At 39.8% G+C, this 20,821-nt stretch overlaps 1 protein-coding gene across 2 annotated transcripts in view; it reads left to right on the plus strand.

The window, feature by feature from the left end:
• Positions 1–5,926: 5,926 nt before the first annotated feature.
• LOC103036746 (CXADR-like membrane protein) overlaps positions 5,927–20,821 on the plus strand; it is a 108,143-nt gene continuing 93,248 nt past the window's right edge. Inside the window, exon 1 of one of the 2 annotated variants that reach the window (XM_022681021.2) lies at positions 5,927–6,353. In XM_022681021.2, the coding sequence (XP_022536742.1) occupies positions 6,323–6,353 (31 nt within the window). In that variant the 5' untranslated portion in view covers positions 5,927–6,322. The remainder of the gene's footprint in view (positions 6,354–20,821) is intronic. The other variant, XM_022681020.2, reaches the window with a different exon arrangement.

A 20,821-nucleotide genomic window follows, 5' to 3' on the forward strand; every position in this document is an offset into this window, starting at 1 on the left:
ACAAATAAATGCATATACATAAAAATAAATGTCTTAATAATTTGTTATTTTTGGGTTTCTTCATTATCATTGTTTAATCTTTCTTTGCATTCATTTGTTTTATTTATACACGTCAATATTTATTTCTGCATTCGTTTATTTCCCAATTTATTTATTTCTGTTTCTCCTTGTCCTTATATGATAATGAAGGGGCTGTCCAGCAATGATGTCACAGTGTCTCAGCATTCCTATTGGTTGATCAATGTCAGATACCCTGAATCGATTGTACAGGTCTTGCTCCTTTGGTGGTAACTTTGGTAACGTGGAAGATTCTTTAATAAAGATCACTTAGATCATAAAACATACTATGATCCTTTTCTCTCTCTGGGCTTGATTGCTAAGCCTGAATGTAAAAAACACACCCCTACATTATCATATAAGGACAAGGAAAAACAGAAATAAATAAATTGGAAAATAAATGAATGCAGAAATAAATAAATCGGGAAATAAGTGAATGCAGAATTAATGTTATGTAACTAAATAAATAAATAAATATTTAAATTAAACAATGTTAATAAAGAAATCCATACCAAATTATTAAGATATTTATTTTTATGTATTTATTTTTGCATTAATTATATTTATTCTTTATCATTTTAATCACCATATTATTTTTATGGAGTGTTTTATTTACGTTTGTATTTGTTTATTTATTTTTAATTTTGGCAGTTTTGGTCCTCCATACTAAACAGGGTGCTTGTCCAATAAAAATAGTGAAATTAGTGAACCTAGACCTGACCACCAGCAGCAACCCCAGATCAGTTGCTTAGTTAAGTCCAGGTGGCAACTTTTCTTTTGGCTAGACAGTGTATGGCTACTATTCTATCATTTCCTATTAGGTCCAAATCACCAATATCTTGCTAAAAACAAAATCTAAAGAAGATACATGTCATTGCTTATTTTAGAAATATATTTTGTAAACAAGGATCATTGTTGTTCCATCCATCACTTCATCTCCTTCTCCACTTTTTCCTATTCAGAGTCGTGGTTGGTCCAGAGCCTACTGAGAATCATTGATCGCAAAGGCAGATATAACCCCTAAACAGGGTGCTTTTTCAATAAAAAATTTGTGATATTGTATTTCTTATTATTCTACTTCTTCTTATTGGACTTAATCACAACAGTATCTCCCTAAGAACAAATCTTAAATGAGAAATAATTGGTGAATGTCAGGATATTCTTCAAAAAAATTGAGTGAGTGTGTTTTTTTAAAGTAGAAATAGTTTCTTAAGAGTGGTTAGGGGACAATTGTTGGCCCATTGTTGTTCCATCCATTCTTCCATCTTCCTATCCACCTTGGTATTGTTGCAGGTGGTATTTTTGTAGTTATTGTTACTATTCTCCCATGTTTCCTCTCTTTTCACTTTTCTTATTGATCTTAAATCCTCAATATCTTCCTAAGAGCAAATCCTAAATGAGAAATCATTGGTCAATGTCAGGATCTTCTTGAAAAAAGGTTTTAAGGGTGGTTGGAGAACAAGACCTGGTGTTTTTCCATACATTCGTCCATTCATTTATCTTCTTATACACTAGGATATTAGCCAATTACAGCATCACAGGGTACCACACATGAGCACTTACCCACACACTCACACCTAGGGGGCAATGTAGCTTCGCCAGTTTAGTTATCTAAGAGTGCAATTCTCTGAGGAAACTGGAGTTCCAGCAGGAAACCTGTCTAAACACAAAAAGAAGACACCAAACTCCTCACAGACAGTGACCAGAGCTGGGATTGAACCTATAACACCAGGCCATTGGAGCTTCAAGACACAAGCACTACCTGTGATGCTCTTGTGCCAGTAGGTTCATGTTCATCTGCTTAACAAGTAAGTTCTAGAAACTGATGCAGCCTGAATTAGCTCAACAGTTTTATTAAAGCTACTGATTACTATCTGATTAGCTATGCTGTGGCTTATAGGTAGTAAAGGTATTAATTCAGTACATACATTTGGGGTCTTTAAATAAATAAGGGGACATTAAATTCTGGGCAATTTCTGCTGCTAAAATCAAATAATCACAATAGTTATATATACTCCACCCCCACACCTCAGAGGGCTCATATATCCAACTACACTTCAGCTAATAAAGCAGGGGACAGCCCTTAAGATGGCCTTGGGATTCCCATGAGTGTACAGGCTAATTGGACGTCAGGTCTCTAGGGACACAATAGGTTGTGGTACTTTATTGACCTGAATGATCTGAATGCATGGCAGAGTGTGGAGCCAACTCTGTTTAAATAAACCAAGCTGAACAGGTTTTATTTAAACTGCTTGACTGATTGACCTTTGTCAGATCATACAGGTGGGTAGATGTATCAGAACACATAGGCAAGGGGAAATAGGCAGAAGTGACCAAACTGACAATTATTAGCTTCAACATAGGATAAAATTTGATCAAAGTGATGTAGAATAGCACAGTTGGGGCATCTGTAATGCTAAGCACAGATTACATAATATTCTTGTCTTTCACTGTATTTTTTCACTATATGTCTCGATCAGGAAACCACTACATTACCCATTTGACACCAATCAATCAATTTGTAGGTCCTCTGGGAGGAGGGTCAAGAAACTGTCAATCATGCTTACAGAAGCACTTTTGTGTCCAAAAAAGAAAAATGACACTAAGAAAAATGGCGTCTCGAAAAGGATAGCAAGTACAGATACTTTAATACTCTACTTAAGCAAAAATGTAGTTATCTATACTTTTCTACTGGAGTAATTATTTTTCAGATGACATTTTACTTCTACTCCTCACATTTTCACCCAATTATCTGAACTTTCCTCATTTCCTACATTTTAAAAATAGCCTTGTTACACCTACTTCATTTCAGCTTGTTTTCAATCTTATCCAGATAAATCTCTCCATCCAGACAGAGTGAATCTGATTGTGGTTGGATGTATAGAAGTATAAACATATACCATTCTGACACCCTATTGGTTTATCACACCTGAACACATCACATCACGCCCACACTCCAGCAGAAACATAGCAGAGACTCAAGAGAACTCGAGCAAACTCGAAAAGTCCCAACTATGCATATTTAATATATTTGCATTGTACTAAAACACATTCATTTTCAATGAGCCTAGTGCACTAGTGCATCCCAAATTATTCAATATTAACATCTTAATATAACATTATAGTCATTATGGCTTTTAGAAAAATGTTTTCGGAGGAAGGGGGGCTTTTGTCCTTCATAGTATTTTTATTTTCTTACATTACTTGTACTTTTATACTTAAAGTAGTTTTGAAATAAGTACTTTTACACTTTTACTTAAAGAGTAAAGAGCTCGAGTTGAGTCGAGTACTTCTCAAATATTTCTCAATTATTTCAAAACCCTGGTATCTATACCTGGTATTCTCTTACCTGAGTAATGAATGTGAGTACTTTTAACACCTTTGTTTATTTTGGACTATGAGTTGTAGGGTATGGCTGTCTAAGAAAACGTAAGATGTCTTGATCATTGTAGTTACTTGATAAAATATAAAAAACAGGGATATTGTTGACACATCTTTATAAATTTTTCGTCAATTTCACAAATTCATTGGACAGCTGCTGCAGAAGAACCTCTTTTGCTTTATCACATTTACAATGTCTCACAATGTCTTCCAGCGATCACCTTTCCCTCTTATTGGTCTATGTTGACCTTTCAAAGCAGAAAAATGCAAAGAAATCTGAAATATTAACCTTTTTCCTCAGGGTGTGATGCTGCTTTATAGACATCAAATCAATGTTGGTCCAACACTGGACATACTGTATGTCAGCTCTGTCAAAATTGGGCTAAATTTCTGTAGTGTAATTCCGGCATTAGCTAATGTACCAGCATTAGTGGTTAGTGCTCTCCTCCAAGCGTGTTGATCAGCAATACAATGACATTGCAATAGTGGCAGTTTAAGTAAAAATGACAGAGCTGCACATGATCAGGAGGAAACCTTCAAACTATATCCCTCACCCTCACAACACTTCCAACATTGTGATTCCAAGGTTGTCCTAGATGGTATAAAATAATTTGGTATGAGGGTGGAATTGAGGGGAAAATAAACAAAACCAAGCAAATAAGCTTTGAGCCTTCATCTTCCCATAGGAGTTCTGACATGAATCGTTATCTATTTGTCTTGTCATTCAGAAGACTTCACTATTATCTCCTCAGACTCCCTGGTGACTTAGCTTCGCCAGTGACATTAAAAATAGCCATGTGCTCTTCGCACTGATTCTTCTCTGTTCCAACTTCTTCCCCTGTGAGTTTTTTGTGCTTTTGGATTTTTTTGTTTTGTGCCTTTTGCTAAATGTTCACAACAGTTATCCTCATTCATATTCTTTTTGTTTAATCAGTTTATCTCTGAATTGGACTTATGGACTCATCATGTTTATCTTCAGTTTTGTGTTTTATTTGCAAGGGACTTCTGGGATTGAAACCTGGGTTTGGTTCTGCTCTACATTCTCAGCTTGTGGTCACAATCAATTAAAACTTGTGTGAATTTAATGATGATGTTGATGTCCCTCGTATAACTACTAGGGGTGACCAACGGTCATATGTGTTGAATTCATAGATCATCACATTAGCAATTTGGGCAGCAGCCTGGATTAAAACTCTCACAAGAGTGCCCTACTGTAAAAATACAGTATCAATCAAAAATTTGGACTTTTGACCTTTTCTCAATAAATGTTTTTTTTTTTTTACATTGCAAATTATTATTGTTGACATCAACATTATAAAGGAACACATATGGAATAATATAGCAAACAATAAAACAAAAAAAAATTTAGTCCTTCACAATCACCTCTTTTAAACCAAGCCAAACGGTTTTGGGAGGAGTTAGGGATAGTTTTGGATAAGGTTCCGTATTTTGGATAAGATTGCCATGGATTGAGGGTGGGTTTGGGAGGAGTTTGTGGTAAATTTGGAAATTGATTTAGGGTGTAAGTTGGGGAATGAGTAGGGGGTTGAGTTGGAGATTAAGTTGGTGATTAAATTGGGGACTGAGTTGGGGATTGAAATAAGTATTGAGTTGGGGACTGAGTTGGGCATTTAGTTGGGCATTGAGTTGGTAGTTGCCCTGGAGATTGAGTTGGGGATTAAGTTGGGCTTTGAGTCTGGGACAGAGTTGGGGAATGAGTTGGGGAATGAATTGAGAATTGAGTTGGGTACTGAGTTGAGGAGTGAGTTAGGGAGTGAGTTAGTAATTTTCCTGGAGATTGAGTTGGGGATTAAGTTGGGCTTTGAGTTGGGGACTGAGTTGGGGAATGAGTTGGGGAATGAATTGAGAAATGAGTTGGGGACTGAGTTGAGGAGTGAGTTAGGGAGTGAGTTTGGGAATAAATTGGGAAATGAGTTGGGGACTGAGTTGGGGAGTTGGTGATTGTGCTGGGGATTAGGTTGGGCATTGAGTTTGAGGATGTTCATATGTCATAGGTATGATGGCTTCAGTGTTAACCTGATTCAGTGGTTAACCCTGGTTCAGGGTACATTCTTGCTTTGTGCCCAATGATTCCATAACCATAACCCCTGGTGATCACAGTAAATACAGTGCTGAATAAGTGTTCATACTAGTCCCCCTTTCACCCTGAACGATTCACTTTAGCGAACATTTCTAACGCGAACCTAACGGTCCTATTACATTTCCCACCCGTTTTGAGCACGACTCCTCCTCGCGTACAACGATTGGCCAGTGTCTCCTGTAGGCGGAGATATTAGTGACCCACGGCCAATCCTAGCGCAAGGCGACGCAGACACTAACAACCAATCCCGGCGCAAGAGGCGGGGTTTGCTGGACCACACGTGGGCAGTAAAACTAAAAACCACCTCTTTTGGTGCAGACTGGCCAATCAGCGCTTCGCTCTGCCTCGCGCTCGGCAAAACTGCAGAGGTCCCCACTTCTCTATACGCACACCTCTACCACTCCGGGTGCGCGTGTGCGAGCGAGTGTGCGCGTGTACATGCATGAGTGCGCGAGTGCGTGCGCGCGCGCGTGTCTGTGTGTAGTTTAGCGCGAGGCAGCAGGCTGGAGGCTGGCGCGCGCATCCCGGCGAGGGAAGTGGAAGGGAAGTTTGCCGCTGTGTTCTGGTGGGATAAAGGTGTATGTGTGTGTGCGCGCGCGAGTGTGTGGGGATGTATGTGTGTGTGTGATGAAGCCATGCTGCTGGCCGGACACTCTGTTACCGCACGCGCCGCTCGCATCCCGTCTGCAACACTGAGACTCAGTTGATGTCAATGAGAGGAGCTTCTTCACACTGCACGAGACGCTTTCCCCGGGACCCCCGAGCCTCCGCACGGCGCGCGCGATGTCTGCCTCCCTCTGCCCGCTGCTGATAGGTGAGTTTATCTGCAGGGCACGCGGGAGGCCGGGTTTGGAGACAGTCTGTGCCTCCTGTGTGTGTGTGTGTGTGTGTGTGTAAGACTTTATCCCAAAACCGTCACAGCAGTGTTACACAGTTTAAGTGTGAATGTGTAGCTTATAAACACACCCGCACACCCACACACACACGCTGCTGTGTGTGTATGTGGTGTACAGTAGATGCATTATTAATATGTGCAGCGCTTCAGTCTTCCCGTTTTTACTGTCTGTTCATCATTCAGTCTTTTCTGCATTGTCTTCCTTTCTTTTTTCTTGTGTTTGCTTTTTATTTTATTCATTTTTATACCTTTTAACTACATTTTATTATTTCTTTCTTTCTTTCTTTCTTTTTCTTTTTTAGTTTAAGTTTTTTTTTCTTTCTTTCTTTCTCTGTCTTTCCTTATTTTCTATTTCCTTTGTCCTTATTTCATGCTCCTTTTCCTACTTTATTTCTCTATTGTTCTTTTCTTCTGTTCCTCTTTTCTTCTCTCTTTCTCCCACTCTTTCTTTTTTGTTTTACTTTTTTATTGCTTTTTGTTTTATTTATTTTGTCTTTATTTTTTCCTTCTTCTATTTCCTTTATCTTCATTTCTTTCTTTTTTCCATTCTTCTCACTTTTTCTTTTATTTCTTTTAGATATGCTCGTTTTTTGTCTTACTTACTTTCTTACCTCCTTTTCTTAGTTTTTATTCCTCTCTTTCTTACCATACTTCTTTATTGTTTTTTTCCCTTACTTTTCTTTTCTCTTCTCTCTTTACTGATTTCTTTTCTTTCTTCCTTTCTTTTTTCTATTTTCCTTGTTTCTTGCCTTACTTTCCCATCTACTGTTTAAATGTCCTTTTATTTATTTTCTTTGCTTATATTTTCTTTGTCTTTTTCCTCTCACTTTCCTTTCTCTTTCCTTTAGTTTGTAATGTGTTATATTACGTGCATCATGCATGTCTTTCTTCCTTTCATTTTTTTCTTTTTTCTGATGGTGTTCTTTCTTGTTGGCCATAATCCACACGTGTTATGCAGTGAATATTGAGAGTAATGGGAGTTTGTGACTGTATGACTGTATCTCCGCTCTGAGCGCTGCTCTGCTGTCTGCTGCTGTACCTCTGTATCAGTGCTGGTGTTGAGTATGAGTTTGATTATTAAAGTTATCTGTATCTGTGGATCTGTAGTCTGGGTTCTGCAGGTCTGCAGTCTGAAGCTGGGCTGTTGGAACAGTTTCTCACTGAGTTCTTTATTCAGTTTATCATCTCTTTAGCAGAATTCAGATATTTTGGTGTTTAATTGTAATTCAGTGCTGTGTGAAGAATTTGAAAATGTGAAAATGATTTTAAAAATGATTGTGTTTTCATGGATTCAGAGGTATAAACCCCGCTCTGGTGTGGTCTGAGTGACCGGTCAGAGCCTGCACTGCTGAAACATGATCTGCTCAGAGTTTCCTGAGTCAGCAGTCTGGGGAATTTCAATAGGGACCAGGTTCCATTAGGACTAAGCCAATAACTGCATCAACCATTTCAGTCTGACTGGCTGGAGAACACACACTCCAGTGCTGCACACACCCTGGATTAGTCCTAACACTTCTGCCCTCTGCAGAGGTCCTCCATCTGGACACTTGGCTGACCTGTTGCTGGTCTTAACTATTTCTATGATAATAAATTGCCTTGGTCTCACTTTGAACAGTTTTGAGACCTCCCACTGGCTGTGGTTGGTTCTAATCATAATGTCACTTCTTCTGAGAGCTCCCCCCATTTAGTTCTAATGACTATCTTGTTTGTTTTGAGACATTGTCTTGTTTGTTCCCCACTGAATACAATTGGTTCAACTCATTCATTGGTTGTAAGATATCTCCCGGCTGTGATTGGTTCCAGTCATCATGTCACTTCTTCTAAGACATCCCCCCTATTAGTTCTAATAACTATCTTGTTTATTTAAGACCTCCCGCTGACAGTGATTGGTTCTAATAAATATCTTGTTTTTTTTTAGCCCACCCTCCAACTGTAATCTTGTTTGTTTTGAGACATTGTCTTGTTTGTTCATAGACTCACCACTGACTATAATTGGTTCAAATCATTCATTGGTTGTAAGAGGTCTCCTGGATGTGATTGGTTTCAATCCTCATGTCACTTCTTCTAAGACCTCCCCCTGATTAGTTCTAATGACTATCTTGTTTATTTAAGACCTCCCCCTGACTGTGATTGGTTCTAATGTCTATCTTGTTTGTTTTGAGACATTGTCTTGTTGGCTCTGAGACCCCTCACTGACTATAATTGGTTCCAATCATTCATTGGTTGTAAGATATCTCCCGACTGTGTTTGGTTCTAATAATCAAGCTAATCTTGTTTGTTCTGAGAAGTCCCCCAGACTCTGAATGGTTCTAATAAATATATTTTTTTGTTTTGAGCCCATCCTCCAACTGTAATCGGTTCTAATGGCTATATTGTTCGTTTTGAGACATTGTCTTGTTGAACCTGAGACCCCTGACTGACTGATAATTGGTTCCAATCATTCATTGGTTTTAAGATGTCTCCTGGCTGTGTTTGGTTCTAGGGGATATAATGGTTATTCTAAGACCTCCCCCTGACGGCAATTAGTTGTCATAAATATCTTGTTTATCTTGAGCCCACCCTCTTACTGTAATTGGTTGCAATGACTCTTGTTTATTCTGAGAACCCCCCTCCAACTCTGATTGGTTCTAATGACTGTCTTGTTTATTCCCCCCCCCCCCCACCTGTGATTTGTTATAATGACCACCTTGTTTTTTGTGAGGCCTCCAACTAATTGGGGTTGTTGGTTTTGAAACCTTTATCTGACTGTGAATGGTTCTAATGCCTTATCTTATTGGTTCTGAGACCCCTCACTGACTATAATTGGTTCCAGTCATTCATTGGTTTTAAAATGTTTGTTCCGGCTTTGTTTGGTTCTAATGACTATCTTGTTTGTTCTAAGGAGTCCACCTAACTCTGATTGGTTCTTGTTTGTCCTGAGACTTCCCTACTGACTCTGACTGGTTCTAACTCATTTGTTTTTAGACCTCCTCCTAACTGTGATTGGTTCTAATGAGCACTTTCTTTGTTCTAAGACCTCCCACCATTTGTAGTTGGTTCTAATGACAATTTTACATGTTCAGAGACTTCCCTTCTGGCTGTGTTTTTTTTTTCTAATCTCTACCTTAGTTTGTTCCAATGTCCTTCCCCTGTGATTGGTTCCAATCACCAATATGTTTGTTCTTAGATCCATCCCCTGACTGTGATTTGGTCTATGGCTATTGGTTCTAATGGCCATGTCACTTCTTTTTAAGACCTCCCTCTTGCTATTATTAGTTCTAATCACAAAGTTATTTTCTTCTAAAGACCTCCCCCTTGGCTATGATTGGTTTTAATGACCATGTCACGCTTCTTTTTTAAATCTCCCCTGGCTGTGTTTGTTCTGGAGTGTTCAGCAGGATTAGTTTTTGTTAAATTCCTTCATCGTTAGAAACGAACAGCGGGCTTAAGAACACAGTGTACTACTGCAATTGATCCACCCATTTTCCATCCACAAATGTGTTCTTTTAAAGCTATTGTTTTAAAGGGAAAGCTCTTCAGGGAGAAAGTCCCATTTTGTCTAATGAGAAGATGTAGCACAACAATTATAAATGTATATATGTATATATATAAAGTAGATTTTTTCTTTCTAACAGACCAACCTACCATGGCAGTCATGCACAGTGGAAATACACAGCTTCTTCTTATTAGATTGAATGGGCTACATTTTGGCTAGTGCTAGTCTGGCAAGAGTTACATTTGCGTAGCATGGCGTAGCATGGGCAGGTCAGTTAGCATGCCTGGTTTGTGCCATAAAAAGTATTTTTTTTATTAGTTGCATTAAAGCAGAAGACTGCACAGGCCATGCAGGCTGGACAGTGCACGGTTGTCAAAGCAAACAATGAAAAACAAGTGGGTGGAAAACTGGGGGAGGTGGGGAGGGGTGGGCTTTCGCTCGAATAGCGAGGATTGCGTGTTTTTTTTTTGTTTGTTTTTTTCAGCTATGCTTTAATTATAGGACGCTTTGTTCAGTCGAGTTGTCATCAGTTTGTATGCTCCGCGTATAATTTGAATTAAATAATTAGCCTATTTTCTACTTTTTTTCCTCATTACAGCAAACCACATAAACCTCAACCCGCCAGGCGCATGCTCGCTCCGAGACGCTCATCAGAGCAGATGTCTTGGATGAACGGCGATTGCTGTGTGCTTTTTTTCTGTGACTCTTTGATGCTGTGGTTCTTAAAATTCTGCACCAGATTGCCACAGTGCTCCACAGTGCTGGAGAATGTCACCGAGTGTCTGATCAAAATATGTTCCTCTACTTTTTTTTGAAGCTCAATCTGTCGGAGCGCTTTGAGAGCACAGCTAACGGGTCTATGTGGGTTATCTTATCTTGTAGACTCTTACAGACACAGAACCATCTGGAAGCTGATCTGGATTATGCACAATATATTGCTTTTCTATATATTTAGTCGCTGCCACACACAAAAATACTATCTCAGCAACTTTTTACAGTAACTTGCAATGGAAGTCAATGTGAATAGAATTTTTGGAGCATTACAGTTCATTTATAATGAAATTTAGACACTATGGGCCCTATCTTGTACCTTATGCAAGGTTCATCGTGATGCTCATTGGTATCTTGCACATTGGGGTAGGAACCAGGGGGGATATTAGATATAGGTTCATTAGAATATCAGAAATAGGTGGATTTGCCCCCCCCCCCCCCCCAATAAACTTTTATTTTGAAAGCGTGCCGAAATCTGCAGCCCCACCAGAAAAAGCAGCTGAGATTGCTGACATTTCTTTTTCCTTTTTTCCTACGAGTCAACAGTCAATCGCCAGACGTGCATTGCTATCTTGGCAACACAGGATGTGCAGCCATGCACAAACCCAACCTCAACAATTACATCAACAATGAACAGGATACATAATAACATGTAAATTACCTGCTTACACACCTTCACAGGTCAGTTTTCTTTGTTGAGAAACCCAGAAGCACTGCGCTGTTAAAATAGCAATCCGCCAAAGTCAGAGCACACCCACCTGGCTCTTAAAGGGAATGGCAAGTGACGCGCTGATTGGTTTATACCATCATAATCATTTTTTAATATTAGTGGCGTAAATTGGTCTTAAAATGAAAATAATATTGTTTATCACAAGAATTGCTGGGCTGATATAATGTCCACTGATGTATTTTGTTTGTAAGACATAAAAATGTCTAAAAAAATTTCATAAAAAAGGCTAAAAGGCGGTCCAACCAATTATTAGAGTGTGTGATCTTTTTCTGTTGTGGCCAGGTAGTGTAACATGATGCAATATATATATATATACTGTATATATATATATATATATATATATATATATATTTTTTTTACCTATTTAGACTTTTGGTACCACTTTAAAATAAGATTACCTTTATAAAGGGTTTATAAATAGTTTACAACTAGTTTATTAATGGTTACTAATCAGGTTGTAAATGCATTAAAAATCATTAATAATCAGTTATAACACATACGTAGAAAGGGCAACAATGTCCTGTTGTTTGCTAAATAGTAAACCCACAGCCATCTATATTGTTGCCCTTTCTAATTATGTGTTCTAACCGATTATCAATGTTTTTTAAGGCGTTTACAACCTAATTAGTAACATTAATAAACTAATCGTAAACATTTATAAACCCTTTATAAAGGTAGACTTATTTTAAAGTGGTACCGACTTTTTAAACTACCATGTATTGTGCGGATCCTACCCTATGTATGGTGTGTATTATATAAAGGTTGTGAATTCAGCAGTTATTATCATTATTTTTGATATGGTTGTGTATATATAAATAGTCGTGGCCTTGCTTGGAGCATCGTATGAATGTAAACAGTAAGTTAAAGAGAAGATCTGTGCCCTGTCTATATTTAGACTGGCTCTCCAGGGCCAGGCAAAGTATCTGTCAAGTGTGGAGATGACACAAGCCCCTAGAACCAGAGGTTAGGAAGTGACATCTCGCTGTGCACTAGCCTCCCTCTCTCTCTCTCTCTCCTCCTCTCTCTCTATCTCTTCCTCTCTCTCTCTCTCGCCCTGCCCTGCTTGGCGAATACTCCTGTCAAGATGACTTGAATAACAACAGCATGGACCAGCAGGCTGGTAGAGGAAGGATCTATTGGCTTGGCTTGGCTTATCTGACCCCACATGTTTCGACGCTAATTAGCATTTACTCCGGACTTTCTGGAGACTTGGCATGCTGAACAGTCTGGCTTTTGACCTCATAAAATAGTCGTTCAATTTTTGTATTCTCTTTTTTAGCTGTTAGCTTCACTCCTGCATAAGCATTAGCAGAGTTCCTTTGACGTTTGTAATATTAAATTCATTTCGATGCAAATTCAGGCCACAGCAATGCCTCTGGTAAAGCTCAAGTTGTGTGGATTATCACTAATCTTGATGTGCTTGCTCTGAGACTGATGGTCCAGATGATCCAGAATGGACCAAAGATGTTTAAAAAGACCTAAACTTAGGACAAACTTTTGTCTCTTCTCTTCAGACTGGCATTGGTTCAGCTGCCTCGTCATCTCTGGGTGATGAGCTGTACAATGACATCTGACGGGATGTGGTGGTCTTCCATTGCCCCCATCACTCAGTGTTCAGGTTTCTTTTAGTTGCGGTAATAGCACTGGTAGTTAGTGTTCTCCAAGCATGTTGAGCTGTCCAGGGTCATCTAAAAAGATGTGGTCGGTGGTCCTCCATCTCCCCATCACTCAGTGTTCAGGTTTCTTTTACTTGAGGTAAATATACTGGTAGTAAATTTTCTCCTCCAAGCATGTTGAGCTGTCCAGGGTCCTCTAAAAAGATGGTGGTGGTCCTCCATTTCCCCCATTGCTCAGTGTTCAGGTTTCTTTTGGTTGAGGCAATAGTCCTGGTAGTAAGTGTTCTCCTCCAAGAGTGTTGAGCTGTCCAATGACTTCTAAAGAGATGTGGTGGTCCTCCATTGCCCCCATCACTCAGTGTTCAGGTTTCTTTTAGTTGAGGTAATAGCACTGGTAGTTAGTGTTCTCCTTCAAGAGTGTTGAGCTGTCCAGGGTCATCTGAAGATATGCAGTGGTCCTCCATTGCCCCCATCACTCAGTGTTCAGGTTTCTTTTAGTTGAGGTAATAGCACTGGTAGTTAGTGTTCTCCTTCAAGAGTGTTGAGCTGTCCAGGGTCATCTGAAGATATGCAGTGGTCCTTCATCTCTCCCATCACTCAGTGTTCATGTCTCAAGCATGTTGGCGGAACAGTTTGTGTTCTCCACAAATCACGTTGATAGGAACAGTTAGCATGTTTTGGGGAAAAGTTAGCGTGTTGACAACAGTTAGTGCTCTCCTCTATGCATGTTTAAGGGAACAGTTAGAGGGTTGACAGCAGTTAGTGCAAGGTAGTGTTTCCCTCTAAGTGTGCTAGGAAGAACAGTTAGTGCTCTCCTCCAAGCATGTTATAGGGAAGAGTTACTGTTCTCCCTTAATGACATTGATAGGAACAGTTAGCATGTTAAGGGAACAAGTTAAAGTGTTGACAACATTTAGTGTTCTTCTCTAAGTGTGCTAAGAAGAACAGTTAGTGCTCTCCTCCAAGCATGTTTAGGGGAACAGTTGGCATGTTTGGGGGAACAGTTAGAGTGTTGACAACAGTTAGTGTTTTCCACTAAGTGTGCAGAGAAGAACAGTTAGTGCTCTCCTCCAATCATGTTAAGGGGAACAGTTGGCATGTTTAGGGGAACAGTTAGAGTGTTGACAACAGTTAGTGTTTTCCACTAAGTATGTTGAGAAGAACAGTTAGTACTCTCCTCCAATCATGTTAAGGGGAACAGTTGGCATGTTTAGGGGAACAGTTAGGGTGTTGACAACAGTTAGTGTTCTCCACTAAGTGTGCAGAGAAGAACAGTTAGTGCTCTCCTCCAATCATGTTAAGGGGAACAGTTGGCATGTTTAGGGGAACAGTTAGGGTGTTGACAACAGTTAGTGTTCTCCACTAAGTGTGCAGAGAAGAACAGTTAGTGCTCTCCTCCAATCATGTTAAAGGGAACAGTTAGTGTTCTCCTCCAAGTATGTTAAGGGGAACAGTTAGTGTTTTCCATTAATTACATTGATAGGAACAGTTAGCATGTTAAGGGGAACAGTTAGCATTTTTAGGGGAACAGTTAGGGTGTTGACAACAGTTAGTGTTCTCCACTAAGTGTGCAGAGAAGAACAGTTAGTGCTCTCCTCCAATCATGTTAAAGGGAACAGTTAGTGTTCTCCTTCAAGTATGTTAAGGGGAACAGTTAGTGTTTTCCATTAATTACATTGATAGGAACAGTTAGCATGTTAAGGGGAACAGTTAGCATGTTTAGGGGAACAGTTAGGGTGTTGACAACAGTTAGTGTTCTCTTCTAAGTATGCTGAGAAGAACAGTTAGTGCTCTTCTCTAAGCATGTTAAAGGGAACAGTTCGTGTTCTCCACTAATCACATTGATAGGAACAGTTAGCATGTTAAGGGGAACAGTTAGGGTGTTGACAACAGTTATTGTTCTCCACTTTGCTCATTGATAGGAACAGTTAGTGCTCTCCTCCAAGCATGTTAAAGGGCACAGTTAGTGTTCTTCACTTATCAATGAGCACGTTGACAGGAACTGTTAGCGTGTTTCCTGAAGTCGTTTCCTGAAGCATGCTTAGGACAGTTATTGTTCTCTCCAAGGTCCATTGGTGTTTTATTAGCGACGGTTTAAAAGAAGTGAAGCTAAATTCAGGATAAATGTTAAAACAAAATAAGTTTAAGAGGAGAGATTGACATGTGCTCGGTTCAACCATAATACAGCATGACATAATTTGTTTCAATGTCTAATATATATATCTGAAAGCTAAATGAACCAGAGCTGAAATGCAACACTATAGGCCACTATAGGTTTCCCAGTCAGGGATTAGATCTATCATAGGTTATACTTTTCTTTCAATGGAAAATCCCCATTTAAAATGCTGTGTAGTTCAAGTCTAGGCTTAATCAGTGTTGGATCCTTTCCCTGTAAGTTTCTGTTTAGGTCTGGACTAAAAGAGCTGAGCTACACATAGTATAAACACACCTTTATTCTCTAAACCGGTTGTAACGCTGTTACATGTGGAAGATCTTAAAATATATCTTTTGTGGACTCAGTTTTACTGTTTATTCCTGTGCAGCTAATTGTTTTCAGACGTTTGCGCTAAACTGAAGCGAGCTCTCAACGATTTTAATGTTTACCAAATCAATAATAGAAGATGGCACGCTGAGAGAGGCACGCTGCCTCCACAAAGTAGCTATTTGCCTCCCAGTGCTGGAGATGGTTTATGCAAGTACAGTTTGGAGGATCATCCCCAAGGACAATATTAGCTTGAGCACATCAAACGCGCAACTAAGAGCGACTGAAGTCAGACGAGGCTCTCTGAGTGTGTGTGTGTGTGTGAGAGAGAAAAAGAGAGAGAGAGAAAAAGAGAGAGAGAGAGAGAGAGAGAGAGAGAGATTAGAGTACTTTTAGTAGTGGAGGAGCAGAACTTCACTTCGGGGGAAAGGGTGTAGTAGCACTTATAGTAACACATCCCACACATCACGCAAACACTGTCCAGTTTGTTTCCAATAAAGGGGTCACTCTGGACCATTTGGACAACTCTTACTTCTCAGTGAGACCAGCAGGCATCAATGCTGTGTGTGTATGTGTGTGTGTGTGTGTGTGTGTGTGTTCTTTTTAAAAAAAGAATTAGATTTTTTTTACACTATTGGATTTTTATACACTATTAATATACCATATAAAGCTTTATGAAGTGTTTAAGTCCTTTGCTGTATAAATAGTAAGTGTGCAATGTGTAGTTGGTGGTGAAACATGTGCTCAGATGGTGTTTAACAAGCCTAATTACCACCCTGTTATTTTACCTCAGAATGACTTTTCTTTAAATAAGGGCTTTGTTTTGATTGGTGGACAGTGGAAAAGAAAATAAGTAAAAGGTAAAGGGTAGCGTGATGTAGCATTAGCTTCCAGCCTTGCATTGATTTCTGTTTCTCACTGCCCTTTTTTGCATTTCAGCCTGTTTAGTTTGAGCTCCTCCTCTGTAGACAACGAACACCACATGACATTTTACTCTTTGAATTTTTTTCTAATATAGCATATACTAGTGTTTCTCCAGAAATTAGAGTATCATTAAAAAGTTACTTTATTTTAATAATTTAGTCATTTTAATCATTTGTCATTTAGAGTATTTTTTAGCAAAAAAGGAGAAATGGCTGAAAGAAAAAAGATGAAGAGCTTCTAGACCTCAAACAATGTAAAGAAAACAAGTTCAGAAATCAATATTTAGTGGAATAACCCTGGTGGTTTTTAATCACAGTTTTCATGCATCCTGGCATGTTCTCCTCCACCAGTCTTACACACTGCTTTTGGATAACTTTATGCTGCTTTACTCCTGGTGCAAAAATTCAGGCAGTTCAGTTTGGTGGTTTGATGGCTTGTGACCATCCATCTTCCTCTTGATTATATTCCAGAGGTTTTCAATTTGGTAAAATCAAAGAAAGTAGTATTTTATTTTGTTCCAGAGCTGTAGATGTATTACACACAATACATCAAAGTGATATATTTTAAGTATTTATTTATTTTATTTTGACGATTATGGTTTACAGCCAATAAAAACCCAAAATGTAATGGCAAGATAATGCAACAATGAGACATTTTTGATATTTCAACTAGACCAGGATTTACCTTACTAGGATTTAAAAATTTGCAGTGTAATTTACAAGATTTTGTTTAGACAGAAACAATGCAAACAGACACCCCCTTGAAGACAAGAATATAAACTTTGTATGGCATGCATGATTCTCTCTTTCTGTGTGTGTGTGTGTGTGTGTGTTTGTGTGTATGGCATGAATATTCAGAACTCAATATTTAGTGGAATAACCCTGGTGTCTAATCACAGTTTTAATCATGCATCTTGGCATCATGTTCTCCTCCACCAGTCTTACACTTTGCTTTTGGATAACTTTATGCCGCTTTACTCCTGGTGCAAAAAAATTCAATATTTGCAGTGCAATATACAAGATTTTGTTTAGACAGAAACAATGCAAACAGACACCCCCTTGAAGACTTGAAGAATATAAACTTTGTATGCGTGCATGATTCTCTCTCTCTCTTTCTCTGAGTGTGTGTGTTTGTATATATGTGTGTGTGTGTGTGTGTGTGTGTGGCTTGGACCTGTCCCCAGAGGGATGCACTGCTGTCTTTAATTAGCAGAGCACATCACAGCAGGGGACACCCCTCACCGAGAGCCGCGTCAGCCCGCTCTCCCGAATCAGAGTGACATCTACGCCCTCCCACCAGACACACACACACACACACACACACACACACACACACTCTCTCCCGCAGTCGCAGCACGGACACACTCAACACTTACTCACACCAGAGACGGACTCTGTCTTCATACAGCCACACAAACACACACACACACACACACACACACACACTCTGCCCTCTCTCATAGACTGGCTCTGAGATGCCACACTGACTTGTTATGGAGCCTTGCTTGATTTAACATTCACTTACATACACACACACACACACACATTTCACACGCACACACACAGACACACTCCCACACACGTGCAACATGTCATTATCATACATCCCGTTCCACCTGAGCGGAACACACACACACACACAAGCAGCAACACTCAGGAGACGAGGCTGAGCGCTTTGATGTGGAGCGTGATGGGAGGGAGGCGTGTCCGACAGCTGCTCCATCCTCCGAGCATCAAGTGGCCTCGACTTAGCAAGAAACAGGACAAGATGACATGTGACGTAGGGGTGGGCGATACTCACCGCCGCGGCGATAAATTGCATCCCATTATGTCTCCATACATTTTTACTGAGCGTATCGGACGAGTGGATTTTTTTTACACTATTTTAATAAACCATATAAAGCTTTATGGAGTGTTAATGTTCTTTGATGTATAAATACAAATTAGTAAGTGTGTCATGTGCGGTTGGTGGTAAAACATGTGCTCAGATGGTGTTTATTTACAAGCCTATTTACCACCCTGTTATTTTCCTTAAAAGGTTAATGAGGGCTTGTTAAAAAATAATAATAATAGCTTTGTTTTAAATGGTGGACAATAGAAAATAACATATATGTGTAGCATTAGCTTCTAGCCTAGCGTGGATTTCTGTTTCTCACTGCCTTGTGCATTGCAGCCTGTTTAGTTTGAGCTCCTCCTCTGTAGACAATGGACACCACATCATATTTTACCCCTTGATATCATATTTTCTAATATAGCATATACTAGTGAATCTCAAAAAAGTTAGAGTATCATTGAAAGAGTACTTTATTTTAATATAAAGGAATTCAATTCAAAATGTGAAACTCTTATTTTTATATCATATTCAGCTCTGAAAAAAAAATAAGAGAACATTCAGTTTCTGAATCAGTTTCTCTGATTTTGCTATTTATAGGTTTATGTTTGAGTAAAATTTGTTGAAAAATATTGTCATTTAGAGCATTTATTAGCAGAAAACGAAGAATGGCTGAAATAACAAAAAAGATGCAGAGCTTCCTGATCTCAAACAATGCAAAGAAAACAGTTCAGAAATCAATACTTAGTGGAATAACCCTGGTTTTTAATTACAGTTTTCATGCATGTTGACATCTGTTTTCCTCCATCAGTCTTACACACTGCTTTTGGATAACTTTATGCTGCTTTACTCCTGGTGCAAAAATTCAAGCAGTTCAGCTTGGTTTGATGGCTCGTGACCATCCATCTTCCTCTTGATTATATTCCAGAGGTTTTCAATTTGGCAAAATCATAGAAACTCATCATTTGAGTGGTTTCTGTTGTTTTCCACACAAAAGTTTTCCACACTTTCGGCAGTGTGGGCAGTGGGCCAAGCCCTGCTGGAAAATGAAATGTTCATCTTCATCTGCTTTATGATATATTTAATTCAAATTGCTGATCTGAACAACCAATGATTCATAAAGGAAATCATGGAAATTATCAGGGGTTCCCAAACTTTTTCATACCCCTGTATCCAATACAATATGAATATGGGGCACGCTGGGCCTGGAACTGACCCGCTTAAGTCCTTCTGGGTCTGATACCTCAGTACCTCAGGCCTTGCCGGACCTCTTTATTTGCATAACTGGATGTTTGGAGGAGGAATCGGGGAAGCTTGTTGTGATGAACATTTCTGCACCAGATGCTCAGAGTCCCTCTTGGCCCTCACCTCGGCACTTGCGGGCACGCTTTTAGTAAGTTGGTCACTGCCGCTTTGAAGTCCACCCTGGGCCGTGACGGGCTTTGGCTGCTTTGTGACCTACAAATCCCCGGGCCCGATGAGAGATGGGCGCCCAAATTACTAGCAGACCGCGGGGAGGGGAGGCGAGGGGAGGGGGGGAGGACAGGATGGGGCGAGATGCTTTCGAATGGTTTGGATTTCTCGTAATTCGGACCACCTGGATTCACCTTATGTGCTCGTTGCAGAGAAGACAAATATTCCCTTCCAAAATATTTGCCTTCGTCTTTTTTTTTTCTCCCCCCGCGGATTTATAGGCCGGCTTCAGTCGGCCTGGTTTGCGTCTGGTGGGAGGTGGTGGGGGGGGAGTGTTACCTCAGGGCTTTTGGCTGCTGCCTACCTGCAGGACAGAGTGGGGATTGTTTGCTGAGAAAACACACTGGAGAGTTATTATAGTGTGTGTGTGTGTGTGTGTGTGTGTGTGTGTGTGTGATGGCCTGTTTGTTTTTGCCCACCCTGACTCCTGAATCGGAGTGGGGTGTTTTTGCGGTGTTGTGTTCCTGGAAACCGGGGTCAGAATACGTGGCCTGCTGCAGGACTTTATTAAATCTATTAAATCTGGATCTTGGGACCTGATTGTTGTCAGAACCTCAAAGGATGAAGGGAAGAAAATGCATTAAAAGGCTGTGGAAACACCAAAAAAAGCTTAGTGATTGAGTGATTTTCCTGTTCAGCAGAAAAATAGCCAGCTCGCCCATTTCCATGGATTTAGTACACTGTTTGCGTGCTGTTGTCTATACCTGGCAACCCTGAGTGTGGAAATGGGATTGGGGGACACAACCCAAACAGATTTCCATGAAGGTGGAGGAGCTTGATTGGTGATAAAGTGGTGGTAGAGCCAAAGCATTCTAATTTCAGTCAAAATCACTTGCATGAAATTGTATTGGCCAACCAAACTGGCTCCAAGTAAGGACAGCTGTAAGGTGAACTGGTGACTGGTGGCTTTAGCAGCGTAGGGTATATTTTTCGTTGAGTTTGTTGGTCTAGCAGGTCTACAACTATGGCCATCCTGACCAAACTAGAGAACCGGCATAACCGGCATGACATGGCAAAAGTCATGGGACATGGTACTAATTCCTGTCTTGCACCACCATGACTTTTGTTGTATTGTTGTATAGTGTC

The sequence above is a fragment of the Astyanax mexicanus genome, chromosome 20, assembly GCF_023375975.1.
Source record: "Astyanax mexicanus isolate ESR-SI-001 chromosome 20, AstMex3_surface, whole genome shotgun sequence".
In the NCBI taxonomy this organism is placed as follows: Eukaryota; Metazoa; Chordata; class Actinopteri; order Characiformes; family Acestrorhamphidae; genus Astyanax; species Astyanax mexicanus.